This window comes from Bombus huntii, chromosome 1 (genome assembly GCF_024542735.1).
Source record: "Bombus huntii isolate Logan2020A chromosome 1, iyBomHunt1.1, whole genome shotgun sequence".
NCBI classification, from domain to species: Eukaryota; Metazoa; Arthropoda; class Insecta; order Hymenoptera; family Apidae; genus Bombus; species Bombus huntii.
In genome coordinates this window covers 24,418,159-24,443,220 of record NC_066238.1, presented here as the reverse complement: position 1 = coordinate 24,443,220, position 25,062 = coordinate 24,418,159, and the positions used below count along the sequence as shown (strand labels likewise).

At 31.4% G+C, this 25,062-nt stretch overlaps 1 protein-coding gene across 2 annotated transcripts in view; it reads left to right on the top strand.

The window, feature by feature from the left end:
* LOC126866478 (uncharacterized) overlaps positions 1-25,062 on the top strand; it is an 86,041-nt gene that overhangs the window by 15,680 nt on the left and 45,299 nt on the right. Inside the window, exons 1-2 of one of the 2 annotated variants that reach the window (XM_050620086.1) lie at positions 2,058-2,178; positions 9,986-10,222. Coding sequence is in view for 1 of the 2 variants with exons in the window: in XM_050620085.1 (XP_050476042.1) it covers positions 9,986-10,222 (237 nt within the window). In the remaining variant the exon portion in view is untranslated. Of the gene's footprint in view, positions 1-2,057; positions 2,179-9,985; positions 10,223-25,062 lie in introns of those variants that run through there. The other variant, XM_050620085.1, reaches the window with a different exon arrangement.

The window sequence follows — 25,062 nt, the reverse complement described above, 5'->3', positions numbered from 1 at the left end:
AATATGGAAATGTACCTACCACTTATTAAAAATTCGAGCTGCATTGTTATTATTTGTATCCTCAGAGGTAAGATCAGTATGGTTATTATTTTATTGAATGAATAAATCTATCACACCGTTCTGAGCCAAAAAACTTTTATTGATTGAACTAGAGATAAAAACAAAAAGGCATCTTAAGCCCATCGATTAAATCTATCGATCGTAACTAGGACTATCTTCAAGTTACTATTTCTTATAACTAACGCTTCTGCATATAGATGGCGAGCACGAACTCACGTTGTCATTTTCAACATATATTTTATTGCTTTCTACATACGAGTATATATTTCTATGAATTTATGATATTAAAAGAACATTTGATTCTTTCAGTGCAATCAGATATTTTTAATTTTAATCATTACTTCAATGCATATATATATATACATATGCATAGTAATGTGTACGTATATTGAGTGTGTGGTATTAAATGTAAGAATTATACAACAATGCTGTAGAATAAGCTTTAAAAATTTATTTAAAAGGTAAGAAACCCTGGGAGCTTCAAATGTTTCAATATTTTTTGGAAAATAGAAAGAGACTAAATAGGACAATAGAATAAATCGCATTAATAATATAAAACTATTATATGTATACAAATAGAAATATTATTTATTTAGTTTAAGCAATTATTATGAAAATTATATCGTGTTCGATGACATTAATCGTATGCTCAATTAATATTTTACCCACGTCAGGATCGAATGACTTCCGTTTTCGCTTCTGTACATACATAGAAGCTAAATCACGGTATAATTATAAGACAAATATTGGTAGAGTAAAAGACAAGCAAGAAGTATCGTGTGGCGTTATATCTTGAGGTTCAGCGTAAGTTCTGCCCCGGTTTGCGGTTTAACAATTACGATGATACAAGGTAGCAACCTACATTAAGCGGATGCAACGAACCGTCAGCTCAACTACGAAGAAACTTTTTTAGAAAACAAGGTGCTCGATAATCTTCGGCAAGCATACGCAAACCTTTGTGGAAGGAGGTCGCTTGTTCACTCTTGAGCGCACTAAAAATAATGCGTCAACATAAATGGGGAAAAAAATTAGAATCAAATTTCTTATATTCCAATACGTTTATTTTATCAAACAATATAATTTTGCAATGATCTTCGATATTGAAGTAATATTAAAACTAGAGAAAAATACGAAAGATAATTGAAGAGATATTTATATATATAATTTAGAAAATCATTAATTAATTTTATCGGTTCTACATTTTTGATGTTAATTATATTAGAAACAATACGTACAATATAGCATTTGTACTGGCAATTTACATTGAGTATTTAGTGAATTATCGAGAATTTAAGGGATATCGATTGTATGTTGATTATATACAAGAAACTTGATTGATGGAACAATTTGAAACAAAATTGAAAATGCACATCGTACGTACAAGCTACAAGATATTTCGTATAACTGTATATTTGACAAAGATAATAACCCTCGATATAATACGATTTAATTGCTGTGTATTAATCTTTTATTCGATATATGTTTGTAATAATTTCTATATACATTTTGAGGTTGGTTTCAAATTTTATCACTGTTATGACGCTAATTGTGTCCCATTACAATCCTACTGAAATTTCCTAAACTTTCATATAACATACATGACACGTGCATAAAAATGCTCTATGCTCAGCGTTCGAATATTTTTGTGAATCACACATATGTACTGTTGAAAATGACAACGTGAGTTCGTGCTCGCCATCCATATGCAGATGCGTTAGTTATAAGAAACTAGTTGCAATCGATAGATTTAATCGATAGGCTTAAGATGCCTTTTTGTTTTTATCCCTAGTTTTCGTAAGCGCGTGCAATAAAGTTTTTTTTGGCTCAGAACGGTGTGAAAATAATAACTATAAAATAATAACTATTGTGATCGTACCTCTGAGTATAGAAATAACAACATGTACATATATAGGAATATATTTGTCTACAAGTTGAAAAAATTATTTTGTATAGGTTGACATCACTGCTTATATGACTATAATATTAGTCATATTAGCAAATAGCGATTGCATCAACGCTCCATCCTTCATTTCCAGTTACGGTTTCACTTTTGTCTTCTTTGTTTGCCCATTCGAGACAAATGTTTGGCCGGCGGGAAATACATACGGTAAAATGATGGTAGGTATCGTACGCTTAAACGTTTTGATACTCCGGTCGTTCAGTATGGGACAGGAAGAACAGACAAAGTAACTGATAAATATGTAAATCGCGTGGCCTGAACCGTTACGTAGTCATCATTTCTATGTCTACATTCGGAACCGTTTAGTCAGTTATCCTTTGAAGAATGTCGCTTCGACAGCCATGGTAATCAATTAGAATTATCTGCTACTTTTTGGGAGAATAAAGTCTAACAGATATTTCTAACCTCTATTTTGTAAATGTAGGTCTTTCGCGTTCGGGATAATTCGAACATGACACTACATCTAATGTGTGTGTTTCACTTCATGCTATTGGGTTGTTCAAGAAGTTCGTAGTAATATTTCAAAAAGATCAGAAGGTAATATATTTTTATAGAAGTTAGAATTTTATTAAATATTTCATGCATTGCCTCTTTTACGGTACATTTAGCTATTTATTGGATAGCCTCATAAAGTTTGTCGAAAAATGTTCGTATTTTTTTGCGATCCATTGTTTCAAGCAGTTTTCGTGATTCCAAAGCAATTTGGTTTTTGTCATTAAAAAACTTTTGTTTTATACTTGAAACTAAATATTGTCTGTTTGAAAAACACTTTTTCTGTTCACTAATCTTGCATCTTTTTCTGCAAACATTTTTCGTTACATTTAATGACGAATTAATAGCATTTTTCAGAATTTTCTATTTAATTATTTCACAGAAGTTTATAACATATAATCGTTCTCCACACTTGGAAACACTACGGACTCCCAATATTTATTTACCGTAATTTAAATTACATTTACAATTTCAGACGTTTGCAGACATTGTATAAATATTTCCAGATTTCTCAACAACTGTTATCCTATTGAAAAGTGTAACGTTGATGAATCGGTTTTCACAGTAAGAGTTAACTTTGATATTTTTAACAAATGTACACGCATCGATACTCGTACATATCCTGAAAAATTTATGTCACAATACTTCCGTTATCTTTTCTCAGAGTTGTATGGCATTGTAGTCGCGCACGTGCCATTTTCTATTGTCTCCTAAATAATCCTACAAGTTAATATATTTACAGTTAACACCTAGTTATTGAGACATGTCAGAAGCCGTTATCTATAGATCTCAGGCCCATCTCATTCTTCTTTTGTACCTTCGATAATCGACATCCTGCAATAAACCTAAATACCAGACTTCTATTGCAAACCACTTTCGAATCTCCTAATCTACTCTCTTCGAGGGAAGGTACGACTTACATATACCAGTTTTATACCTTTCTTTTGTCTTTCAGTTAATATAAGTTTCCCATACAAGAAAATCCAATGAGCTAATATTAGGTCACGTTGAAAGTTGTCGTATTCTTAAGCTGTTTGTTTTGGAAGAATATAACTCTGCCAAATTGGAATATTTTTATTTAAAATAATTTTCATAATTTTCGATACGTTTCATAGAAGTATTCATTACGATATGTCACTACTCTCAAAGAAGTCATTGAAACGTTCAAACTACAAAATCAAATGCTTGTTCTACTTTTAATCTTCGACTCCGCTTTCTTGACAATATAACGCTTCTGTTCCGACATTCCAAGCATCGTGTAAAATAAATGAAATTAAGTTCGGCTCTTAGTCGAAAAACGTTCGACTATAAATTCTCCGACAATAAATTCTCGATGCTTACAAAAAAGATTGCAACAGGCTGAAGAAGAGAACAGCTAGAAATCATTTGGTTTTCGTGTAAAAGCGAACAATGGATCCGCGCGTGCGGAATGCGAATCGTGTTGGAAAGCAACTCGAACCTCTCGGTCCAATGGCCAGAATGACAACAGCGGGCGGATGACAAAAAAAGAAAAAAGGAAAAGAATCGACGATGTTGAAGAAGAAAAATTGTCGCGTTACGCAAGCAGACGAGGTGAAATTTTGCGAGGCCTCTCCATTTTCATGCAGTTCCCCCTTTGTCCATTGGATTTACACGCGTGCACGTACGTTGTACGTCGGCATAGCCGATGACTTCCTAGGTGATTGCGCGAAAGCCGCAGGATGTGAGCTGCTTGCATTATCGTTTCCGTTACGGGTTCGTGGTAATCGTGGTGTTTTCTTCTGTTTATCTACGCCCACGAGCAGCCGGTAGTTGCCAAAGATTATTGATTTAACGGCTCTTGATGCTCACAATACAATCTGCTGACTTGGAATCAATTCATTCACGATTGTAGTACTTATACTGTCTTTAATTGGAGAATCAAGTGAATCGATGATATAGGAACGTGAATAAGCTCTAAGAGTCATTTTAATATTATATAATATTATATAATATATAATATAATTAATATTGATACGAATGAGTTTTATTTGGAATAAAAATAACAATTTTAAATTTAAAATAACGGATCGCTTTAACTTAATTTTTATTTTCAAGATAATTTACGAAAAGTAACTTTATCTTACCTCGTGATCAAATAAAGCATCTGTATATAATCTTTTATACTAGTTAATCTCTTTAGATGGAATGACAAAAGATTTAGGGTTTTAAATATCGTATTTGAAGTATGATTTAAGTAATTTGTAAACTACATCGTTTTTTATAACGTAACTGTATTTGTTTTCATTACGATTATCTCTGAGTTAGAAATGTGTGAACCATGTGTATATGGCTGTGAAAAATATGCGCTTTTAATGCAGTTGATGTAAGAGAATCAGGAATTATTTGGCTAAATATTTCTTCAAATAAAAAATGACCGTATTTGGTAGACAGATTATGAAATAATTCAGAAGAAAATTATATCATTATTTCAATAAAGTGACACATAATTATTGTCGCATAATAATATCGCACATTAACGTGTAAACGATATGATATATCATTACATAATACTGTATCAAATCTTATTTATTATATTGAATAATTTCTCAAATATGTTATGTAAATAATGGCAACGTGTGATCTTAAGACGTACTGTCGTAATCTAACGGTGCCAGTTGAGGGTTAATAGAAATAATAACAGAAAACAAGTAATAGAACAATACAAAATAGAAATAGATGAAACGTAGAAATCCTTCACACGAATTACATTAAGATCGCTGTAATCCATCCATCCTGTATGCAATACCCGATTACGATGATAATTTCAAAAGGCATGGCAAAGAGAACGAATAACTTCGTAGTTAAGAGAGTAAATCTTCAATTCAATTTCATTCCTCTTCGCGTCAGTTCACGTACGTTCAATTATCTTTTCTCTATCTGTTGAAGAATAATGTAAACGGTATATTCCTGCAGAGGTATGAAATAACGTCTATATTGCTCCGGAAGAACTAAATTACGCTATAATTCAATATATCATGCAAGTATTCTGCATCCAATTAACCCGTATTTATTGCTTTTATCTCTTAACATGTTGACCGCCACCCGTATTCGGATGTCAGCAAAGTTTCTGGTCAGGCCACGTAACCCACATTCGGGTGTCGCTTATTTGACTACTTGCGAAGGATCGTCGTAGGTATTTGAAAAGATATTCCATAATAATAAATTGTTAATTAACAATTAATTGTAATAATAGTTGAATTGTTATAAAATAAAAATACGAAAATGGTTTATCAAAAAAATTATTTAGATGTAAAACTTTAAAGCATTCTATACATAGCTGAGGTTGGTCGGGACAATTTGGACAATAAGTTGTTGTTTTCTTCAAATTCTTTTATGCCTTTCTTCGGTCCATTCGACGTCTTTTATTTGCATAACGTAGTTCGCACGCGTGTCTAATGCTTCTTCCGGAATCGTTTTTCCGAACGGCGATATTATGCCGACTCCGTCGAAGACAAGGATTTTTTGTATTTTCAGACAACCCTAATAATTTTGCAATTAACAATTGTCTAAATATTCTAATATTTATATTTTTCCTTGTTCCAATTTTGTAATCCGTCAAAGCGTTTACAACAGAAATTTCCAGAAGGAATCGAATGCCAAGTTTTCTGTACCATTTGATTCCTTTTCCAATTGTGGTGGCATAAGAAACCATTTGGTCGGAATAATCTATACCACACTTTCCTTCGTTATATGCAACCCAGCTAGTGGTTTTAACGTTGCGAACAAACGAAACGAAAGATCATTCTTGAGACCACCGCTTGAGCGACTCGCATTACTAAAATATCGATGGGAGCACCTAGCAGAGAACGTTTGGTACTGTTGTACGCGTGGCCTGACGGAGATTTCCTTGAAAACACGCGTGCCAGTCAACGTGTTAAAGAAACTTGTTTCGCGACGCAAACTAAAGTGTGATTTATCTTCTATATCGAACCATTACGAATCTAATCCTAATTTGTCTGAAATATAACGTGTTTTAACAATAAAACAAATTCAAGTCTGTCCTTAAAATAAGCTAAAAAATCATGGTATAATTTACGATTTCATTGAAATTCATCATATCATATCTGAATTCAAGAAACTGGAACTGAAAGAACTTGAAACCACTTTACCAGTGTGAACCCGTGATTTATCTGCAATGTCCAGTTAGATTTTAGATGAAGTTGAGATTATTTCAATTTGGCAGTACGGTATTATTTCTAGTTTGTTCTTCTATTTTCACGCAGCATCTTCTTTAACGCTATTTCCGTTAAGACGTCCAGTTAAAATTGGGTGATTTAAATTCAAATTACCTTGAGTCAAGTAACTTATATGTAAATCAAGTTAATTGAATTTAAGGAATTTGAATTCACGTAGCTTGGCTGACCTGATCGACATTCTCTCAAAGGTTTCAGAGAACAAAATATAATCGGTAAAACGATATTATTGCGGATATTGAAAAGATTTCGCATAAAAGTTGGCTTTACTTGGCAGAAAGTGTAATGGTAGAACATTACTCTTTGTCTCGATCGAAAGTATTAATTTATAAATAAGTTAATTTTTCAGGAGATTCTATAAGCGAAGAAGCGTGTATTAAGTAATCATATAATTTATAAACTAGTGTTAATTTTCAATCTTTTATATAACGATTGATTTATATGTAATTAGGTATGAGCTCCTTAGATTTAGAAAATATAATAATCGCAATAATATTAAGTTCCTAAGCGTTATGATTTTATCATTAATATCGTTTCATCATTTGTAGATAGATTCATAAAAATTTCCAAGTGTATTGGATTTCAAAAATCTTTTTTATAAATCATATGCAAATATTCAAATATTAAATTTACGACAGATACAAGGCAAGCAAACAAAATGTTGATCTGACTATCAGCATTTTATATTACACGTTATATTTTACTTTAATCGCAAAAAAAATTATCACTATTTTGATCGTAACTAATAAGTAGATTGAGGATAATTGTATATCGCTGGGAAAGTGAGAAAAAATGTACAGAATGCGTGGATAATATTAAAAAATATTCAGAGTTAAAGTAATTGATATAATATTCAGAACTCAAGTTGCTACTTTGTGCATCGCGCCCTCCAAAACGCATTTCAATTAATATAAAAAATATATATACATATACTAATTATAATCATATTATGAAATATTTATATTTCATGTATTTTCTTTACATTATAAAATGTGTTTCTTTAGATCTATATGCGGCGGAGAGAATCACAAGTTGATTTATCATTATAAAATGGAATCGTGACTTAAAGAAAGTTGGAAAACACTGATTTAGAGCGAAACAAACCTCCGTTTAAATTCCACTTTTTTAATTTATCTACATAAAAATATAAACAATCATTTACCGTTTACAGATAACTGTACCACGAATTTGACCTTAGATTACAAAAAGAAAAAAGAAAAAAATATATTATAAAAGAAACGAGGATGATGATTGCACTTCAATCTTTCGTGACTAATTACACAAATAACGCAACGTTTTATTGCTCGCTTGGTAATCAGTGTAAATACGTGGTGGGCACCACGGACAAGTGTGGCTGACGGTACTGTTGCCGTTGGCCTCTGATGGGACATGCAACTCACGTCATCACGCACGAGCTGCATTAAAGTCATTGCAAAGCGGGACGTTGCCTCATCGAGCGTTGGAGTTTTCAAGCCGATGATTTCAATGGCCGGCAAGAGCGTCGTCACCTCCGTGAACGCAAATAGACATTCAGCTCAGCGATTCTACCTTTCCGTTTTTTTCCTGCCTTTTGTCTTTCTGCCGTTCACTTTACGCAATTAGAATCGACGATCGATTGAAACGACCGATTGTTTATTTTCGTCAAAACAAAGCTTTCTCCATTCTTCGTCCGATGGTGGAAAATCTTTCATTTAATTGGACGTATTCGAATCTGACAAAAATTGATTTAAAAAATATTCTTTATTCCCTTTGAACAATTTGATACCTTTTGTTGACGTTAGAATGACGTTAGAACTTTCTTGAATAGTTTCTAGTATTTTTGAAAAGCAAGTGTAGCTTATTGCAACAAGTATTTAATTTACTAATTAATAGTAGTAACGAATTAATAAGTGGTAAGATGTGGGTTATAAATTCCCGTTGCACAAATAGTTTTTAAAATTGTGTACAATTTTATTTTTAATTTTATCTTATCTTAAATACAATAATTTTATTTCAAATATTATGTGCCATAGAGTAATCAGCTTACCTATCATTTATAAAATTTACCTGCGTAGAATTGTACTTTTATCACTAAATTTAGTTTCCTTACTATACTTGTTATTGTTATAAAGGAAAATTTATTAGCACTGGTAATTTATAACCTGTAAAATTTTGTCAATAATATTGGTTAAGAGAGTTCAGGAATAATTTTCTTTCAAAAGTTAAAGAGAATGGTTCTTGTATATTGAAATATATGTAAAAGTTGTTCTCTAAAGGTCTTTCCTTAAGATTCTCATGTAACTGTATAAAACGTATGAATTTATTCCACGTTGTTTATTGTTAGGAATTTAAAAGAAAGTAGTGGCCACTACGCGATTTGAATACTGATAGAGTCTATGTTATAATAAGTAATTATTATCAAGAATTATATTATAACGATATGTTGTTTTATTTGTAAACTTTATAATGTATGTCGAAGAAACTTCAACTAATTATCAGAGGACGTATTTCTTTTAATTCACACGCAGCAAAATTCTCTATATGATATCCTCTTTAAATCATATTAATTTTGCAATATTCGAAGATTATTCTCATTTCGAATGGAATCCATGCTATTACCACTTTACTATAAAATAATTATATTCAGCGCTCGATTGTTAGAAAACTTTTTAATACATCTTTATTTTCAATGAAATTTACTCGAATTCGAATTGAACTAGGAATTACTTAATTTTAATTTGTATTCTACGTCTTACATATAAATACCATTGATAGTTTTTATTGCGTCAAACACAGAATACGATTGAAAATAAAGTATTTAAAAATGAACAAATTAATACATACTGCAGTTCTCCAATCTTTTGTCTCAATCTCGTTTCAGTTTCAGACGAGTAAAAGATGTAATATCTTAAGAGAAAAATCTTGCAGATTGGTAATTAGATTTTCGCACTTGCCTCCAGTTTGAAAAATTTCCTAATGACAAAAAAAAAAAAAGATTCGGTTAAAAATGGAGCAGATTGGTAATTAGATTTTCACACTTGCCTCCAGTTTGAAAAATTTCCTAATGACAAAAAAAAAAAAAAAATACGATTTGGTTAAAAATGGAGCAAAAGATGCAACAGAATTAACTCGAACTCGAAGTGATCGAATTGATGACAGGCGCGAAACTGTTCGTTATTATTATTAGGTCATCCGCGTTTACACTGGTGTTTAACACATTAAAGTCTGATAACCGCTGTCAGTTACTTGATAATGATCGTGTCTTTGTATTGGATTACAGGCTGCAACGGTGCCGGATGCGGTTACCCTGGGGCTCCTGCACATAGTAGCGTTCGGTTCACAGGAACAGGTGCCGAAGACGTTATAGACGAAGAGGATGCCCTTCTAAAGGACACGATATTGCCCGAGGGCACAGTGGCTACGTATTCTTGCGAACGTGGGTTTGAACTCCTTGGTCCTGCGCGGAGACAGTGTCAGGTTGATGGCTCTTGGACACCAGAAGGGGTTCCGTTTTGCGGTAAGTCCATATATTCTTTAAAAGTTACGAGAAAATGTTATTTTTTCAGTAGCCATTATGAGACATAAAATTGTATGAGGATCGAGTGAAAAATAGGTTCTACCTATTTCCCATTATATCATACAATTTATCAAATGTGGGTTGTATAAAAAGTTATACAACAATACGTGTCCAGCATAGAAATGAAAGTTCTTATGTTTTGTGTTTACATTTTACAATTACAGAAGTAATTATATGTAAAAGGTCTACAAGCGATAGACTCAATTCTTCGGTTCGGTTATTTTAGACGATAATTTGTCAACTAATAGTATTGGAGAATTAACGAGTAACAGTTTGTAAATGATTGAATTCCCTTTTATAATGTCGCAATTTTATACCAAATCAGATCGAATAATTAGAAATTTGCAAAATTCCATTTGTTTTATTTTTATAAAGTTAATCATATTCAGTAAACTTTCTAATATTCCAGCAAATTTAGGTTTTATATTTCATTTGTTATGAAGGAGAATGCAAAAATAAGAATAATTAAATTATTTATATTTCACTCAACCAAACTATTTATTATTTAACTTTTAAAATATAGCCTATAAATGGCATAGGTAATTTCTGATCATCTATGACTTCTAATTATAAGTTATATCTCAATATGAGCTATTAAAAATTTTCATATAAGATTATTATAAAAATGATTAATATTTACTTAGCAATTCTTTAAAATAAATGTTTATTTTGTTTAACATATTATATTTATTTAGGTATTAGATAGATTAGGAACATTCCCGCGTCCTCTTGTTCCAGCCAGTCCTAATAATTCCTGGCTATTAAAAAATAATTTGGCGTTAGGGGTTTCTTTTTTTTTTTTTTTTTTTTTACGTGGAGGAAATCTTCATAGACACCTTATTACGACCCTTGTGCAAGAAGGTAGTGCCGGATTCTTACCGGCTAAAACCTCCACGGGCGGAACAGTAGACTAAGTGCGGAAGTTAATCGTCGGGCCCCTGTGTGCTCAACACCAAGCACACCTTTTTAATCGAGTACACTCCCAGGAAGTACACCCACAACACATGCAAGGGAGGGGCTGGCCGCTTACCTGTAGTATATTTTAAGAGAAATTTTGGTTTTTACGTTTTTTTTTATAAAAACCTTATATCACATGCCGAGGATTCGAACTCGCGACTCGCTGTTTTCAATTCTGGGCCTTGACGAGCGTAGCTGGCTGTCCTGCCGGATATATTAGGAAGTTAGGAAGAAGTAATCTCAGATTTGGTCGGGCTCCCATTTTTTTCCAAAAATCAAAACGCTTCCAATATTAAGGAATATAGATCACAAGGTTGTCGATTCTTCGTGAATGTTTGTAAAATTTCAATATAACGAGTTAGGCAGTAAATTGCAAGTATTATTTGTATTATTTATCCATTAAAGTGCCTTAATTTTTATAAAACTTACGTACATATTCTTTGAACTGGCATTTTTACAAGTAGCTTCTTCGATTCTTTTTTCGTTTAAGAATGTTAGTTCCCCCAGTTTCTTTCCTTGTTAGCGTTGCGTTGAAACGTAGGAATCGTAAAGTGTTCGATGATTTAAATAAAAATGCGAAGAGAATATTGCATGTAAAAAACACGGTGAATAGATTGCGCTGATAGAAAAATTCTCGCACGAGTCGTTGGGATAGGTGTGTAACCGGGAAATACGTTCGCGGATGTGGGCTTAAGAGAAAGTTTGACGTTCCGAGGAAATTAATGCGTACTTCCGGTCACGCCTGTATGAAGTATTTCACCGCGTTACGAATCGTTATTTATGAAACATAAAATTGTATTAAAACTTAATAACCATATTAACATCAAAGACTTTTGTTTTTAAGTGAATCTTGAATATTCACAAATATTATGAATGGAAATTTGTCATCTCTATTTATGATGTCTTTAATAGTGTAGAAATTAAATTCTGTTTGTAATATAATATTTTACGAACTCAAACTCAAAATTCTTTGGATGAAATGATGTAATGACGTTTAATGATGTATCATTGTCATGTAACATTGCATTTTACTAATAATTAATTTGCGATTTCTAAATTACTATTATTAAAAATCAAGTGATTTCTAAATTATTTAAATGACAAATAAATAAATATTTTTATTTTATTCATTTATATTATGAATAAAAGAATTAAAATATTCCAAATCATGATAATTTACCTTAACTATGAAATGCATTTCGCTTTTTTCTTTTGTGAATTGTTTGTTTATAACACTCAATATGCATTAGTGTGAAAATGTCATGAAATAGACTAACACACATCTAATAGAAAAATTGTCATTATTTATTTATGCATACATTATATCATTTATTCTCCACTGAAAGCTGACAAACTTGTTTAAATTTCCACAATATCGATAAATCTAATCAATGATAAAGTATTAGACAAAAGTGAATTAATTGCCAGCGTAAACAAATCAAAGATGACGTGTTTGAGATAAAAATTAAAACATATTGAAAACCAATTAAATTAAAGCATTGAAACAAAGGAATAACGCAATCGACGTTATTTCTGTATTAAAATAGCTTGTATAAAAATATACAATCTAAAATATTCGTATAAAGATGTAAAAAAGAAATTTAAAACTAAAATTTCGGAAGGCGACTAACCTGATTCAGCGTGTCCTTGACCGAGGAGACCGACGACAGTAGAAGAAATGCTAAAGATAGTGGGGGTATTACACCGTTAAGTCTGAACCTGTTACCTTCTAAGAACGCCCGCGGCCTTCTCAACCTGGCGCGCATTGCTCACATAAGTTCACCATTTCGTCCTTCCCGGTCCAGCTCGAATTTACTTCCTCCTCCAACGTTCCACTCTTTCGTGAATACCTTTCAGGTTAAAGAATTGCCGAAGAATTGCCGAAGTATCTTAAATATGTACGACTTTGAGTGCTAAACATTCGAAGTTTCGATATACGAGTATCTAGGAGAATAAAATCGCATTCCTGAACGACATAAATTGAGTGTAAAGAATGTAATAGAAAATATCAAGATGTATAGCTCCTTTGAAGCTGAAACGCTCGTAGAGGATTGGGTATGTAAATAAATGAGCAAATTATTTGAATAGGTGATGATTTTCTTTAGGATATATGCAAAGGATTTCCACAATTTTTTTTAATTAGAATAATTTCGTGGTAGTTTATGCGATTTATTTATAATGGAAACAATTGCAATGATTAACGGATAGAACGATTTTTTCGTGGAAAATGTGTCAATAATTATTATTTATAATTGTTGAATAGAATCATATATGGCAAATCATATTTGTAGATGTCTGATTGTAGCAACAATCTGTTTTATAATAAAAACGATTAGCATTAATTAAAAGACATTTAATTAAAAGCATTCTATTAAAAATTATGAAATGACGAGTTGCGTCAGAAACCAAATTTAACTGTAAGTCTTCTGTTTCTTAAATTCTTTAACCGAAATTATTACAAATAACGAGGATCATGTGGCAAAAATATAGAGATCTAATCGCGTGCTTTTCTGCTACAAATGTTCGGTAGATTTAAAAAAGAAAGAGACTGATGAGCCTGAGCTGATGGGAAAATATATGTTCAATGTTATACGACGTTATAATTATAATAATTATACAATTATATTGTGTCACTTAATGTATTGAAATCTTTAGAAAATATCTACATTATAATATTTTGGAATATACACCTACTGCTAAGAAGCAAACTAAAGGATTACACAATTGAGTGACACAATCGTTGTTTGGCTTACGAGTAGTATATTAAATATTTAAAATAGATATTATATACACGAATTAGCACGTTTTTTTTTCTTCTGATAGTTCATTTTTATCAATAGCAATTAATTTGATCACTAATTTGAATGACGTAATAAGAGGGCTGAAAGCGTTATGATTACAATATTACATATAATAATTCTTTTACTTCTTCATATCTAATATATTTAATTTAAACGTATAGCTATATTAAAACATATAATTTATTCAATTTATGAAGAGATAATAACCTATTAAGGTGTACTGGTGGTACAAGCGGAAAGGGGGTGATTCTACGCGAAAAAAGAAGTCGAAGATATAGAATAAAAATTTTTCGTTGGAGTCTTTGTTTTCGAGAAAATCGACTTTGAATTTTAGCTCGGTACGCGTGCGGTAGATCGTTGTCTCGATGGAAAAATTAAAGAAAAAAATTTTTCTATTCTAATTATTCTATAAATTATTCTATAAAAAGTTATTGTATATCTATTTTTTGAATATTTGTTATATTCTACATCTGTCTATCCTTTTATAACCTTTTTGATATTAAACTCTACATTGATTGAGCACAGACACGTTTATATCGCAATTTATATCGCAAATTAAAAAAGAAAGTAAAAGGGTCCAAAATGTAATATATATATATATAAAAAAGAAGAAATTAAAAAAAATTTTTTATTCTATATTTTCGACTTCCTTTTTCGCGTAGAACCACCCCCTTTCCGCTTGTACCACCAGTTACCAACCACCCTGTATTTATACAATAGCAAAGCATCAGTTTCAACTGTTTGAAATTTAAAAAAGCAGAATAGAATAATAGCATAAATAGGATTATAATATACAATAAATACAATATTGTAGAATATAATATATGTATAATAATAAATAAAATATATAACGGCAATATATCTAATTGAGAAGACCAAAGAAGCACTGTGAAAGATTCAGATCTGGGTCGTCATGGCACAAATTAGAAGTACATGATTCCGATACGCTTCAACTATCACAAGGACTGTCCTCCACCTTATTCAGCTTATTTTTGCAGTCGAAAAGGCACACAAGTACATTCCAATTACCAGGCTAATATTTAAAACGTAAATGGTAGTTAATTATCGTTAGATGTAACGAGCCAAACGAGAACAAAAATAAGTAGCATTTCATCGTACCTATTGGATTAATCGGCTATAAATTGTCATTAGACCCGCATAAATAAATTAGAAGTCTATAAAGTGGAAATAATCGATGAAGCATCGATACACATAGCTAAAGTGTGTCTCTTGGAAAGTAGTTCCATTGCGAATCCAGGTCCCCATTAATCCGTTTACCGTTGCTAAATTCTATCACGCAATTTATGCCTTGGAAAAACGTGCCAATCTTTTGAATTGTTCATAATGCAAGCATTGTATTTCTTAGAAGCAGCAGTAGAATGTGTTGGCTAATGGTTTCAAGCATTGATTACGAGCGAGAAGAATCTTTATGTCAGTACCTTTGATAAGGAACAGGTTTTTGTTATTAACTGGAAAATCTATAGTTAAGTGCGTCAAAAGAGTTTACAAATAATAAGACAGTAACTGATTGCTATTTTCAGCCTTAATATCTTTTAAACTATTTAGAAATTTCGCTTAAGACGATCGATGAATTTAGAGGTGGTTGCTCCCAACGATAATTTGAAAAAAAGAATAACAACTGAAAGAAATTATTAATTTATGTTCTAAATTTTCTTCTTCTGTTTGATATTAATATTTATAAAATAGTTCATCAAAAATGACCTCCTATTATATGAAAATAAAATTACTATCCGCAGAATGTTGTGCCATAATTGGTTCGGATAAGATCCTACTATAGAATTAATTATAGCATTCACATTTAGAGATATGTAGCGATAATTTCAGAAAGAATACAGACTTTTAGAGCAATTTTTTTTAAACTTGTGAAATTTGACTTCATTTGCTTATATGTATTATACAGTAGTGGTTGGTAACTGGTGGTACAAGCGGAAAGGGGGTGATTCTACGCGAAAAAAGAAGTTGAAAATATACAATAAAAAATTTTGTTTTTAATTTTTCCATCGAGACAACGATCTACAGTGAGATCCGTTATAACGAGACGCGATAAAATGCACGCGTACCGAGCGAAAATTCAAAGTCGATTTTCTCGGAAACAAAGCCTCAAACGAAAAATTTGTATTCTGTATTTTCGACTCCTTTTTTCGCGTAGAATCACTCCCTTTCCGCTTGTACCACCAGTTACCAACCATCCTGTGTATTATATATTATATGTTTATAAGAGACACCACGTACCTCATGATGTAATTTATTGTTATAAATTCTTAGATAAGTAATATCATCTTTCGAGAAGTTTCACTATACTCCGCTAACATAACATAATGAAGTGAAAAATTTGCAGTTAAATGTGAGTAATGATTGTAAGATTATTATAAACATCTTAATGTACATTTTTAATTGTTGACAATAAGTAATAGATTATTTCATTGGTTTCTGTAAAATATATTCGATTATGCGCAGATCATTTTCAAACGTAATTAATATTATAACAACTGATTGATTAGTATTATAATTAACTTTGCTGTAAGTTTGAGAATGTATACAAATTTCCTGAAGTAAACGTCGTTTGCTGTCAGATTTTTACTTTTATACATATATCGATATTAATGATTATAAGTATCTGTATTAGAATACACATTGATAACAGCGGAATGTTGGAAGTCGTTCGTGAAAGGACGCAGTTTACAACCGGAAATGTCGAAGAATATTGATTGCACAGGCCTCGATTCTGAAAGCTTCAAGGCTTTCACACGATCAGACTGGCCTCCATTTCCAATTACATGTATACGTGTTTCACTATTGCTTGTTTTATACCTACATATACGTATATGAACACTTTTAATTAATGTCAAGTAATTTAAATTTAAAATAAACTACAGATTTAAAGAATGTGAAAGAAAGAGGAGAAGATTCGATGTTAAAATTTAGTTCTGATAGTGTAATGTCGATAGTTTCGAATACATTTGGAATACTATTAACATAATGATACGAAATACGCTTAATTACAATTAGAGAAAACTGAGAACATTTATGTAAATTGATATTTTTGTGAACACAACTAAAAAACAATAATTTGTAGCATATTTTATATATTTTTATATATTACAGCCATCCTATTTATCTTTTTAATCTATAAGTTTCTTAAAAACACATAAAAATCAGCAATGTAATTGTAAGCACTAATTTCCATCATTGTATCAGTGTCATAATTAGATATTTAAGTACCGAGTTTTCTAAGTTCATCAAATGGTATTTCAACTGAGGGAAAACGTACCACTTTGGTAATTTCAATCAGCAGACCTGAACAGCCAATGAACCGATAGTTAAAGCTTAGTCGCTGTCTTAACTGGAGAAAGATACTAATTGGAGCATAAAGATTTTCGATTTTTCAACTTCATTTATTCCGAAAGTTAAGCTTCGGCTTTAAATTGATAATAAAGCATCGGCTATAGAAAATTGTCTAATTATTTATAATCAAGAAGATCAAAAACAAATAATATAAACATGTAATTTATAAAGTACTATGTTAGTAACAATTTAATAACTAGATTTATTCCTATAATATTTTAATATTTTACTATACCTAAATTCTTTTTAAAATGAACAAACGGAATTTTATCTTCGCTAACAGTTTCTTTACATAAAATATTAATATTAATATCATAATAATAATAGTATTAATATATATGTTACATAGACATTAACAGGAGCATACTTTTCTAAATTACTTTATAATCCGATTTGTATCGATATTCATTACCTATAAGCTAAATGATATAACATATGAATTTCACAAACATCCTAAGCTAAATTTTTGGATTTTTATTATAGGGAAATGATTTTAAAATTATCTTTCTATTCAGTTTCGTTTTGTCAAACGCGTACCTTTGTTGCAACTTTTCAACATTTTTTAACGATTTATTATCGCGGTAATAATCATACTCTTGAGTTTTTATGAAATTAGAAGCACATATTAATTATTTATACAATTTACATTTATGTTATTCCCCTCCCAAGTATGTTAATATGTACGAGTATGTCACTAAAATACTGGCCATTTTTAGCCACCAAGCAACATCAAAGGTAGAGAATCAATAAAAGTAGATTTATTATGTGGTTTCATATGTGTAACCAACGATGTACAGGGTGGTTGGTAACTAGTGGTACAAGCGGAAAGGGGGTGATTCTATGCGAAAAAAGGAGTCGAAAATATAGAATAAAAATTTTTCGTTTGAGGCTTTGTTTTCGAGAAAATCGACTTTGAATTTTCGCTCGGTACGCGTGCGGTATAACGGATCTCACTGTAGATCGTTGTCTCGATGGAAAAATTTAAATCTTGTACCACCAGTTACCAACCACCCTGTAGAATTGATATTCTAATTAATTAGCTCTAAATATATTAAATGTCGAAAATAAATAATATCTTGTTTGGAGCGACGTGCAAAAGATAGCGGCCAAATGGATTTTTTAATTTACACTCCAAAAATGATATTTTTAAGAATTTTAACTAACGTTGTATAAGTATATAACAGTATCTATTTCAGTGTTTTCTTTTATCTGTCGTGCCCTCATACATAATAATATAAATTGTTGTAGATTTCGCTTTTGCAATATAAAATGAAAAATCTATCTCTCCGGAAACTTTTGTTGTAGCTGCTACGTCTCTGACAGAATTAAAGTTGATCTAATTAAAAAAAAAATTGTTATTTTATATTTTCGACTTCTTTTTTCGCGTAGAATTACCCCCTCTCCGCTTGTACCACCAATTACGAACCACCCTGTATATAAACCTCCTTTACATAGTAAACTAGTTAATTTTACAATGACATAACTTTTGAATGACTCGTAACAGTATCAAACAGCCACTATTATTACCATTCTTATTTCTGACAGACAAATCACGTACGCAATCCCCTTTTTTTGACGAAATGTATAGTACTTGTTGAGAAAATAGCTGGTTATGATTAGTTTGACACGGCCCCGTTTTCATCGCAAATAAACAAGCAAACAAATTCAGAATCTCAGCGGGAAATTGGTCAGTTAGCGTTTGAGCTGCAGTTTCTCGTAATTTTCTGCCAACCGCAAAGGCGGATTGCCACTTACGCGCTTATGCGTGAACTTGACTTTTCGAAGGTAAACTTCTGCACCGTTCACCACCAACTGGATACGTAATCGCGCTTATACCGTAATTTTAACTGAATACGAGAAAAGGAAAAGAATACCAGCCATTCCATCGATGCCATTCTAAACAGATTCGAGTCACATTACGTTTCTTACTGGTTGAAAGATAACTTCATAAGATGGGTATTCGTTTATAATTTTTAACATTGCAAAATTGATTTTTCATTGTAAACAAATTTTGTTTAAATACGTTGAACCTTTTATAATAAAACTGAAAGAAGGCAACTAGATCCGATTGTACAGTTTCTGAGATACTGGTACGCTTAGCTTCGAGATATTTGACATATGTAAAACACGTTTGAAACTTCTAGGATAATCATTATATCTGTTGGAAAACTAGAAAAATTTAAGTAATCGACATAAGACAATTAAAAACATTTTTTTGCCGATATAAGTATTATAAAAAGAAAGAATCTGTTAAAATCTACAAGTATCTATATCTACGAAGGATAAACTAATTAGGTTCCGAAAAAATTCCGCATCGTGTGGAACCATACTATACGAAATGAAGAATTAATGTAAAGATGATGGTCAGTGTCAACAGTTAACAAAAGTTCATATTCTACTCCTTCATAACCGAGAGGAATAATTAATAATTTTAAATAATTAATTTAAAGCGTTCGCAAATCTCGCCGGTTTTTTTATCTAAAAAGCTTGGAGTTGCTACTTCTTTATAGCAGAAAAATTGTCAAATGCAAAGGGTTAGCATTCTACGAACTAAAAATGAATTAAAAATTTCAGTATTCAAAAATTCCAAACGCAAATATAAGACACATCGCATTTGCTCAGCTAAAAAACATCGAATGACAGTGTCTGCACTTAAAAGTTCTCATTATGTTCTTTTTTGTACGGATTTCTCCAATTTCTCCAATTCTTGAACCGTGGTAGAGCGAAATTTGTAGAAATACGTTGTTGTGGGTTTTCCCAATTTTGAAATCGTGTTAATGCGAATCCGTGTTGTAAGAACGCTGTGTTATGTGAAGGATATCTGTACTGGTATGTTACCAATGTCAAATTTTTTATCAAAAGTTATCAAAAGTTTGATCAAAAATAGAACGTTTACCCAAAAGTGTATATTTGCATATAAAATTAATATACTTGTATAGTACCAACTACGGTACTAAGTACTAATACTATAGTACTAAGTTTTGGTTAGTAGAATATTAGCGGAGTATTAATAAAATTTAATATTTTACATTAAGCTTTAGTTATCATTGCCCTTCATATTATTTGCTCGTTTCATGTAATATTCTATTCCTAATTCGCGCTTAATTTCTATTTCTTAGATTTGTTAATATTTTAAATAAATCTTTTGCGAAATGCATGGTAATCGTTTCTGCAAAATGCATTGCAACGAAACTAATGCGCTGGTGACGCAGTTTCGTTTCTACTAGTTATCAAGTAAAATCACGTTTTTGCATCTCTAGTTGCAGTGTGTAACTTTTACGCCAACTTTCACTCGTTTTCTTTCAATTTTTCCATCCGTAAAGGTACTAATCATTGTCTTTAGATCTTCACGATGACAGTTAAATGCTAGTATCCTTCATTTGTGCTTTTGCAGACCGTTTTCCTCGAGGAAACGCGTAAAATCGCATTAACTGTATTTACGAGTGACACGAAACAGTCAGCGATATTTTCTATGAATGTAAAACGTTGATCTGTTATGTTAATCTTCGTCATTATCTACAAGATACTTTTTAAGAAACATGTAAAAATACCATTAGGAATAATATTGTATTTGCAAGTCTTTACGTATTTCATTAAATGAGATGTTTTCTCATTCATTCAAATAAGTTTATTATGAAGTTAATTATAATTATATTCATTATGCAGCTGGTTTTCATCCATTTCTTATAGAAATCTCGTTGATCAGAAAATGTAAAATTTTGTCAATTTGTTCTTTGGGTAGAAACCAGCAAATATGTAAATACGCACGTGCATGTCAATATTTTAATGAGATCGTATAAAAATATGAAACGTAAAGGAAATGGTATATGCACTACATTCGAGATGAAAATACATAAATATGGTTTGTGTTTTATAGTGATTTATTACATTAAATATATTAAGTAAAAAATTAGTTTGTTGAATAAATTTAATATGGTGACGTCATACTGCTTATGTAAATATTATATACATTCCTATATATATATATATGTCGGGTTGGCGTTAGACTTAGAGGCGTGTAACGTATCTTCATTAGGACAAGCCATCTTTGTTGTTCAATGAAGATTATATTTACAATTATATGTAAAAATGTTGATTTAACAGAGTTTGACAATCAAACGTGGTGATTAGACACTCTAGATGTTAAAGACAACGTTCTTAGGTTCAATAACGAATCCACGGTCAACGGAGAAACTTTTTGCACAATTGAATATATTTTGAAACACAAAGTGACATTAGCTGTGACGCTCGGTATCTTTCTGACTGACTGACAAGACGATGCGTGTAAACTCTCCAAGGTGATCACAAGAATAAAAGACTGATAGGATCGCATTTGTCAATTGCGTATTGACCGGGGATATCGACAAAATTCCAGGCGCCATTACTAGGCAGACCCGCGTAGAGTCGACATTGCTCTTGCCCGGGGCTTGTTTGTTAATACAGCGCGTGCCCCTCAATATTGGTACTTCTCCTGTTGGGTAAAAACGTTCATCCCGTGACCGTGGCTACGTTCGGCGACCAGTTGTGTCACCTCTAGCCCAAACCCATTGTCGCAAATCTCGGGCAAGCATAATCAGATCGTATCTCAACAACTACTTCTAAGTTCTATTATTTAAGTACAGCTATGTAGTATCGGGGAGAAGGGCCTAGGAAACGTCGAGCTAACTACAGACAATGTCGGGAGAGCCGAGGCGCTGTCGGCTCCATCAATGCATTACCGGGTCCTTCAGGTAAATAGCTTTACCGAAAAGACCTACGTGACCCTGGCTACGAGCGTCTGTAGAACATGTGTGCGGTGGGCCCAGGAAAAGACAATAGAGTGCTAAAACGGGCAGAGAGTCAGTCGAGGAGCCGAGTGCGAGTTGAGCGGAAGCAGAGTTTGCGAGTGGCGTTGCCGAGAGAGTGTTGATTGTGTTTTGTAAAAGTCGAGTCGTTATCCAGTTATTTAGTTGCGCTGTTTTCTGTACGTTTGGTGTGAATAGTTCAGGTTGAACAACAATCGTCTTTTTCTGTCCGATTAACATCTGTATTATCCATTCCTTCTAAATACATTATATCACGATATTACAGCTATAATAAATAGTTTAGACCAAAGTAACGGGGATCTTCCCAAAATTCCAAAAGAAAGGCCCGATGTCAGTCAGAAAGATACCGTGCGTCTCAACTAACGTCACTTTGTGTTTCAAAATATATTCTATTGTACAAAGAGTTTTCTCGTTGACCGTGGATTCGTTATTGAACCTAAGAACATTGTCTTTAATATCGAGAGTGTCTAATCACCACGTTCAATTGTCAAACTCTGTTAAATCAACATTTGTACATATAATTGCAAATATAATCTCCATTGAACAACAACGCCAACCCGACCTAATATAGTACCTAACTACATGTATATATACATGCATTTTCAAATTTTTGTTATTAATTAGTAACAGACATTAATTCATAATTATTATATTAACACTTGACACTTTTACTGTATATTATATTAGAAGTGAGACAATTATCATTTTCCTTCTATTTCATATTTTGTTATAACTCTTTCATACATTTTTTAATGTTTGACGTTTGTTTTGTATATTGTCTCTGAAAATATCATTTTCACATTGTCCCTATTATTTTTAGAAGGTCATAGTAAGGATAGAATACATATTGTACCGAATATATATTTTTCCATCTCCTTTTTGTATATTTCCTCTTATATTGTATACTTTATCTCCTTTCTACTTAAAATTAGTGTAACAAGATATAAAAGGGTAAAAAATACTTTGATAATTAAAAGTTAATTAAATAACAACATATTTGATACTCGTATAAGACGAATATTAGATACGCCTTGTATCGCCAGACATTAAAAATTTGCTTTTTGTGTGAAAAATTACATTAATAAACCTACAAAAATTTGTGAAGAACTTTGTAAATTTTAATTTACTGATATTATGTGTTACGTAATAATACAGCTGAAGGAAAAGATAGGTGGGCAATTAATGGAAGTCGGTATTAATAAAATTTAATCGAATTGTGATATTACTATTACATACTTAATCTTTAATTATTACATCCTTGCAATACATCGATTATTTAGTGAATAATTAAAATTAATATTTATATTTTTGCGCTGTACTAGCTGTATTTAACGAAAATTAATTGGTACTTATTTCTACTACCTGCCTGTACCTAACTGTATATAAAGTGGAATATTTATTCAGATTTTCTTAAAGAAATGAAACACCACACAGTCATGATTATCTTCGCATTAATTATACTTTCATATTAGAAGATTTACGATTAACATTCTCTATGCTTAAACTTACTTCGTGCATAGAAGTAGAAAAGATGTTCGCATCATGCATACGCGTGACCACTAACTGTGACGTGATAATCAAAATTGAACAATTACAATCGATCAATCATGGTTCAACCGCTTGAACGCTTCTTCGCATGTAAATCGTTTATATCTGTATTATAATCGTTAATAGAATACAAATAGACTACTCGTAACATAAATATTTAAATAATGCACGTATAGATACGTGATTTGCGTAGAAAATAATGTAGTGATAATTATTGGTTTGTGGGCGAGCATATAAATTCAGAATTCAAACCTTCATGTAAAATATATACATCCACTTTATTTTAAGGTTTTAAAAATATAATTTTTTGATATAAGGTGTGTATGTATATTTCTTCTTTATTTTTATATTTAATTGGATATATGCATATATGTCTTAATAGTGTTTTATCTCATTTAAGTCTTTGCATTATAATTAATGAATTTTTAATATCGTTAATTGTATATAAAGTATGTTTATCTGTTTAGGCATTTAATTAGTTTTCAATTGTATTAATTTATATTTAATATCTAATAATCTATTACTTCTAAATAGTTAATCACTCGTGAAATGTTTGCCTATGCATATGCTTTTTAATTAAGTCATCATACATGTCATACAGTTTCCGAGTTTCAGAATTCCATTTTCTTAAACTTTATTCATTAGGATGATATTTTGGTAAATAGAATTAACTGCACTTCTGTCGACTAAATCCAGTTATTTGAACGTGAATTCCAATTATGGTCGAGAAATCATAGGTAGAGAGAACCAGTGAACTATTACACACGTACATTAATTCCAGTTATATTAACTATTTGTCTGCAGATCGGTCGTTGTAATTTTGATGTGTTTCCTTTTTCAGAATAATATGATATAAATTCAAAGAATAATTAGTTATAATCAAATCGAATCATGTAGTGCTAAAATACAATACATATTTAAGTTTTGTTGATGACCTTAGTTAAAACGGGAATTAATTAATAAAAGTGAAAATGAGAAATAAAACTTCATGGAAATAAAGAACTTTTTAGAGGGAAGGAAAAAATTAATCTAATCGATTTAGCTCAAATCAGGATGACTATTGGTCAAATTTAAAAATAATATCGGCTGTAATTCGCATGGCACTGATGGTCGATCATGACGAAATTTGGTAAATATGTATCATGGAATGAGATATAAAATCCGAAATACAGAATCTTAGCTTTAGGAAATCGTGCATTTGAAGATTACTGCTCCTTATACACGCATACCTATACATATAATAATTCTTTACTGATATTAGCTACAATATTCGACAATTAATAGCAAACCAATTATTAATAGT